At 37.5% G+C, this 7,722-nt stretch overlaps 1 protein-coding gene across 1 annotated transcript in view; it reads right to left on the reverse strand.

Annotated features, from left to right (window-relative positions):
* LOC137271947 (cubilin-like) overlaps nucleotides 1–5,011 on the reverse strand; it is a 41,106-nt gene extending 36,095 nt beyond the window's left edge. The window contains exons 1-6 of the mRNA XM_067804329.1: nucleotides 4,762–5,011; nucleotides 1,828–1,906; nucleotides 1,512–1,645; nucleotides 1,174–1,323; nucleotides 670–754; nucleotides 276–418 (exon numbers count right to left, since the gene is read on the reverse strand). Of these exons, the coding sequence (XP_067660430.1) occupies nucleotides 276–418; nucleotides 670–754; nucleotides 1,174–1,323; nucleotides 1,512–1,645; nucleotides 1,828–1,906; nucleotides 4,762–4,909 (739 nt within the window). The 5' untranslated portion in view covers nucleotides 4,910–5,011. The remainder of the gene's footprint in view (nucleotides 1–275; nucleotides 419–669; nucleotides 755–1,173; nucleotides 1,324–1,511; nucleotides 1,646–1,827; nucleotides 1,907–4,761) is intronic.
* Nucleotides 5,012–7,722: the final 2,711 nt, after the last annotated feature.

Below are 7,722 nucleotides of genomic sequence, written 5' to 3' on the forward strand. Positions count from 1 at the left end.
TCCACCCACTACCAAATTCTTATGGACAGTTGATCGTTGCCATACCTTGAAACATTCGTCGTTCTCGGTAGCTTATAGTTAAAAATGATTCTGTTTGTTGTTTTGCCTGCGTGTATAGTTATTGAACGGAGAACTTTGCAGATACATGAACCAAGTAACCTTCTGATTGAGTCCGTAGAATACCGTTATACACATGTTTATCATTTCTGAAGTCGAGAAGTCATCATCTGCCTGTCCTTGACATAATGAACACGCATGTACACGTCACTACTTACTGTATTGTCCGTTGTATACAGTGACATGATCTCCGCCACAGGTTCCACCAGAGGAGCTGTTTTGAAGTCCCGAGTCCAATGTGTCCAGTTGAATGGTTTGGTTTTGATGTTCTGTAGTAATTGTCCAGGTACATGTCTGACTCCTGCCAACAGACACATTCCATTGTAAGCGCCATATAAATGATCCAAATACGACTGCCGGATGATGCGAAACACATGCAAACGCATACATGAGTACATATGTGAATGCATGATTAGGTATGAAGTAAAACATTGTTGAAAGCTTGATAACCAGTCAAATACACCCACTCACTCGCTTTATGCAAAACAAAACGCTGGACAACAAACCAAAGACAGCGCTTCCTTTAGCTGATAAAGTAATCAAGTTACTCACAGGCGGTAGATGTTTGGGTATCCAGGTGAGTTAAATGTCTTGCCAACAGACGTTGCAACGAGGGGTACACCGCAGGTTTCGGTACCTGGTGGTGATAAAGGAACAGTTTGTACCACCCGTTAGCCTCACACATGTTGAAGTTTGTGAAGTTGAAGCAGTTGAATCTATTTTAGTAAACGTAGGTATACGCAATCATTGAAAGAACTGCTTCATTTTGAATAATGTTTGAGAGATCTGTACAATGTGGTCATTTTGGCTTCCTGAGTGTTTCGAATGTTTTGATTAAAACCAGTATTTACTAATCCGTGACTTTGACCAATTTCAAACAACTCGAAACCTTCACACCTAATTACATATACCTGACCACATCTATTATAACCTCCTGATTCAAGCCCATAAAAGTGTCTTGTCAAGGAGAAATGGAGAAAAACAACCAGGTTTATCGGTATATGCAGTTAAGATTTTAGACTACTGCTGCATAACCAGGTTCGTGACTTTACTCACCATTTCTCTCATAGTATCGAATTAGAAAACCACTGCTGGTTCTACTGCCATCAGTCGTGAACACTACATGGAAATGCTGGTCTTCTTGGATGAGCATATTCCATCTGCTTCCTCCACAGATTCTACGCGAAGAGGCTTTAGTGTGATTTCCTGGGAAGACAAAATGTCAGGTATGATTTGATAAAAATGTGAAATGTGTTTCCGTATTAGCAATCGTGTTTGTGAAACTCGTTTGATGCGCCACAGTGATCACATTAGTTATTTTGGTGGGAAAATAATCAATAATACTTATGTCATAACATCATTATGAAATAAGGTTTTCAGCTCAACTACTTTACCATCATTTATGACGTCTATGATAAGGACGTCATATGCACAGGTAGAGGAGTATTCGATACTGGAATACACCATTTCAAGCACAACCTGGTATCCTCTTGTTGCAGGATAGATGTCCCAAAAGCAGTTTTCATTGCTGTAAAATAATGATATTTGGAACTGAAGGAAATGTCATATGTGAACCTAAACAGTTTATTATAATAATTCTGCATTGCTTACATGTCAGGGATAAATATAGTGCAATAAGCATTCAACAATAGAGTTGAATGTTTTACCATTCATGAGCACTCTACTGGTGAACAAATCATTCCTACATACTTTGCGTAGTTGCTTGGATAGTTAGGAGATGTGAAATTCAGCGGTTCCCTCTCAGCATGGAGTGTGACGTCACACGCACCTGTAAAACGTTCAGTGTATTGTGTGCTTGTAAATGACTTCTCTTCATACATTTGAAACAATTAGGATTATAATTCAGGGACAATGGCATTACTGGGGTAGTGAAACTGCTGACATGGTATTGCATGACGTATAGGTTCACACAGAGTATTCATACATTCTGTTGATTACCTGGTAACATCATCGCAGTAAACAGCTTTGGAAAATAGTTCACTAATGAACACAATAGTTGAGCATTATTTCACAGAAAGGACGGTATACATTACAGTGTTCGAACGGTGTTGGGGACCCGTACATGTCAGTAGTACGTATGCCATAGAAATAATTCCATATAATTCGAAAACTGTGACTATGAACATCAGTTTCAGTTGGTTAGCTTTCGTAGAGGTCGTCGTGGCATAAGTCTTAACATCATAACATCTACTTGTTTTTTTTGTTTGCAATAAAAATACAGAAACAAGATACAAAGGTTCACCGTTGTCGCCCATGTGAAATAACATGCCCCTGAGTTCTTGGAAATTCTGTAAAACCATACCCGGCTGGACTACACCAACAAATGACTAGAGCTGTTATAGCCATACACAAAACCGGGTTAGAATAACCGCTGGGATCAACGTTCACTTCGTCAAAGTAGCGGTGCTGAGTAGTTGTACGCTTTTCAAGGACATAAACCCTCACGCTCACACCTCAGCACACAAGGGTTTAAGTACATCCTGATTCGGAGCTCATTCTTCAGGCCATCTTTATCGAATCAAAAAATACTTGGCTGGATATAGCCTAAAATACTAAGTATACTAGTATACTAATACTTTCTGAAGTATACGGCATTCGTGTAAAATAAAACCAATGAAACACTAATATATCTTAATGTTATGTGTGCAGGCAAAGACTCAACGTAGACATAAAATCAGGACTATTTTATTGTTTGTTCTATGTATTTACAATTATATGAACTTTATGTTATATCTATTCACAGCCACCATTCCTCTCAGTTTAACGTCCACGTATTTTCACATGCACTATAACTCCAGGAATGAATACAGACAACTGATGCATGCTCCGACTGTGAACCCGCCCGATTTAGGCTATTGAGGAACTTTCTGTGTAAACTGCACTCTTTTTAACACGCCTCTTGACATGCGCGAATGAGATGGGATGCACAATCTTTTCTTAATAGTTTTTCAAACGATCCATCTGAACGTCTTAAAATTAGATTCTCTCAGATGCAAATTCATGCTTACTGAAGGTAAAACGACTCCATTTATCTATTTTCCAATTTTGCATAAATATTATTTTTCTTGCTGCGTTTTAAAAGAGAGGTCCTTTGTTAAAAATTGTAGCATCCGTACATAATGTTCTGAACTAAACTTTACATACATGATTAGACATGTCTGTGTATATGCAAACAACTGTTTTGTTCAGTTTAAGTATTAATGTACAATGGATATATAATTAAATTCACTTGACAATCCAGTAATTGCACATGAAATTTGCATTATATACATGATATCTTCGGGTGTACTCAACATTACTTACTCAGTTTACTCACTGCAACGAAAGATTTCATTATTTATTATCAACAATGAAACCGTGAAATAAACACATTTTGCAATCCCAAGGAAATATAACAAAAATTATTTTCTTACCATTAAACATTTTAATTGCATTTGAATTTCCTCCAGTCTGTCTTCCTAGAATCGATAGTGTATGGACTTGGTATCAGTGGGGTGCTTCTGTATGCGTGCAGCACTGACAAGCCAGTTAGACGTTCAGTGCTCATTGTTGCACGTGTGCACAGGTTGTGACTTTTTTAAGGCACACTGCCGACTAGTATGCCCATGAACGCTTATGGCGAAGAGGGAATCATTTGGTTTAAATACACATACTAAAGGTATTAAAAAATAAGTGAACATTTGCTTTTGACAATCTGTGGGGTAGCCTTGTGGCTGAAGCGTCCGCTCGTCACTCCACAGACCTCGGGTTCGATTCCCCATATAGGCACAAAGTGGTATCAATTGTTGGAATTGAGCTAAAACTGGCGTAATACCTTAGTTACTTACTTATTCGCACAGACTGTCATTTCGTTGTAAATCGGGAAAGTGATTAACCATAACCGCCAAAGGTATCAGATTATTTACGGACTAGACTGCCTAAACAAAATGTTAACCTCTTAGACTTTGGACCACTCAGATCAAAAATATACATTTCCAGTGTGGTTTTACATATGTTGTGTTTTATGTAACGGATTTTATACAATGAGGAATGAATTCTTAAACCCTTAAAGATAGCATTAGTCAATACCATCAAACTCTATGTTAATGGCGTAGTCAGCCAGACTTTATGATTTTATTCAGCTGCTCACAAACTGTATGATATGATATAATTATGGACACATATAGTTATTTATTTCAAACTTTATTTCCAATCAGCGGCTACAAATATATCCTCACTGACTGGCGCACTATCAGCCCTGTGCGTTAACATTTCGCAATATCGTGTCCGCCATCTTGTTTTCAATGCAGTTTCTATGCTGTTTCTCCAATTTCTAGGTAACAAAAGAGCTACTGAACAAATGTGATTACTAAATGTAATACATTTACCAGGACGATCTCAAGGTTATAATATATGTGCCTTGTCTGTCAACCTTTCAAAACTTAAGTCACCTGTACTGACCATAGGTGTAGTTTTTTCTGCTAAATATAGAACTAACAATAATTCGATCGACATATCAATATAGTTTGACCTGAGGAACAAAATCGATTATTGTTGTAATATGTACGCAATGTTTATACATTTTTGACAAGTTGTCACATAACATATAAAATATATGTCAGAACCATTACATATCACACTCACCTGAGATCAGCGCCCCATACAATAACACACATATGCATATTCTAACGAAACATGGTACGTTCATAATGACACCCTGCCGCCGTCGAAAGCTCACATGAAAGACTGGCATTAGTTGATAATCCTTCAATGTAACTGTAAAACTGGACATTCAAGCTCCAATGAAAAAATAGCTTAAATAGACAGCAACACACTTATACGGGTGTGACCTACGTCGATATCACGATGGCAGTCACCAAGGACGCCCAAGAAAGCAAACAGGCCTATCAGATAAGGAAATGATATTGTTAGGTGGGTCAACACAGACTTTGTCAACATGATTCACTCAGTGTTGCTCATATTTGTATTTTGTAATAGCTACATGTTTCGTAGGGGCTTGTGCTTGCTGATAACAGGATTTATAACAAAAGTTTTGATTACTGTTTTGTGGCTTATAGATAGTTTACAGAAAAATCACCAAACCTTCTCTATACAATTTAATATAATATGCATTTGCATAAAAACAGCATCAAGTTCATGGGAATTCGTACTTGAGTGTCCTGTTACGTTCCTGTCTGTCAGCGCGACATTTACATTACTACTCTCATCGTCATTGACCCGAAAAAAATATTAGAGTGAGTGAAAAAGTTTTGTATCGGTTTAGGCAATGTTTCGACATCAATAATTTCAAACACTATCCTTGTGGGGAACGTATTAGTAAAATTTGATATTTGATTTGATATACAGCTAACGAATAGCCATGCTATTCCCATAATGTTGGATATAATTCCTATTATAAGTCTACATATTTATTTCATCGTTACATTGTGCGGCATGGTATACACACTGATAGACAAATAGACACTCCTGGTTCTGTAGGGAGAGAGGAATTCAATGCTGTCATGCTCAAGCTTTGTTTGTATGACATCGGAGGCACAAAGGTATAACTACATCTTCCCTTCATGAAAGACACCGTGTCTTGTTTAGCGCAGCTGTGCATTTCCATGAATATTTTCCCAAGTAAATAAATCAGTTCTTATGTTCAATCGCAGCATCGTCAAACTGGGTGCAGCCTCTTTGTGATCAAATACTCATGTTTAGTCCAATAGCCAAGACAGAGCTAATGATGAATCTGCAACTTTGTTTACATTTTGCAGCTGCATGTTCTGACTGGAAATGCTTTGATATGTCATTACTATTTGCTATCTTTTTAATTCTCATTGCATTGTCATACCATAAAGTTAAAAGTGTGATATGACAACTCTATCGATCGTAGAGGGTTAAAGTTTTGCTTGTTTGTTGTTTGACACCGGATTAAGCTGAACCCCAGCTATAACATTCGGGCAAATAATCAGGTCTGAACCGGAGAATACAGTGACTGACATCATGAGCATCAGTATATGTAACGGGGATGCTCTGATATTTGTCAACCAAGTCAGCGAGCCTGACAACCCGATTTCCTTAGTGCTTATCTCACGACAGGCATGAGTTGCTTGAGGGAATAATTCCACACCAGATCTCAAGGGGCTTATAATGTATGGATAAATGCTCGACAGCAAATACTATTTAATCCATTTTTCAATCTCTTCCCAAATTACTTTTGGGAAATGAAGAAACCGTTCTTCATTTGTGTTTATAGTTTTTCGAGATGAATTTGATTCGAGATTGCCACCTTCGTCAAACGCACGAACACTTGTACATGTACGTGTAAATCACACAAGCCACGTTGATTTCTTTTGTGAGTAGTAACAGACTTTCACCGTTCAGAAGATGTGTTAGAATTAAATTGCTATGACATGGAGTTATGCTATTCTGTATGTTTGTTTTGAAACTAATGACAGCATTTTCCTAATCGTCGGAAATGTTAACTTTCGACAGCACAAATTATACTGCCATGAAATCAATCTAAAGACACGCATCAAGCATTTCCTATAGTGTTGGTCAATTCTGACATTTATGAATTGCTTCACATAATCACTCGATTGTTCAAGTTCCTGAGCTACAGGAGCAGTTTAGTGAAAACTTTGCACAATGACGGATACCACTGGTGCTCATCTTTGGTCATAGCACGTTGAAATCTAAAACAAATATATGGTGTACCGGATGGATCAAAATACTAGGAATCATAAAAAAGAAAACCTTGAAACTTATTTACGAATGGCTACATGAAGGTTAAGATAATAGTTGTTGCGATATATGTCTCCAGCTGTATACATTGTCTTAGCAACTGGTGAGAAAATAGGATCTGGCCATAAATATTTAATAAGTCAAACATAATGGTAATCTGGATACTTGTGGCCATCTGACAAATTGCATTACAAATGTATAATGGACCGTTTCCACGTAAGATTATCTATTTTACCGAAAAATATGAACGAGACGGGCGTTGGTCCTGCAGGCTGAGTAGGCATATTTACTGGTATTTTTAGGCCTTGCAGTTTTGCTAATACGGCGGGACTACAGGTATTTGCCGGTTTCGTCCCGCCCATTCTAACATATATAAAAGAATGTGAAGATACACATACTGTTTATGAATTCTTGTTTATATCTGTTTCTGACAGAGTTTAAGAATGTTGTATTTGGGGATTGTCCTTTATTATTTGTTACCTGAGCAACAACTACACAGAGAGTCTTAACAGTAGAAATGGGTGATTCCTATCATATTCTTCACGGTCTGGACTGGGTAAACAGAAAGCGGACCTCTGAGGCATTGATCCACTAAAATCAGGCATATTCTTTTCCAGTTTGGCTTTGGCTATGCCTACATTGTGTACGATGTTGACAATGCTGTATTTTAATCGCATATTAAACAACGAGGGAATGATTTTCACATCAAAATCTAGCATGACCAAACGCTATAACTTTATCAGTCCAGCTGAAAATTCCGATAATTTCATTTCTTCTTTGAGATAATTTTATTGTTGTCTTTTCATCCTTTACCGTACTCTTAAGAAAGTAGAACTTCATATTAAATTTACGGTTGAA

The sequence above is a fragment of the Haliotis asinina genome, chromosome 2 (genome assembly GCF_037392515.1).
Source record: "Haliotis asinina isolate JCU_RB_2024 chromosome 2, JCU_Hal_asi_v2, whole genome shotgun sequence".
Classification (NCBI taxonomy): domain Eukaryota; kingdom Metazoa; phylum Mollusca; class Gastropoda; order Lepetellida; family Haliotidae; genus Haliotis; species Haliotis asinina.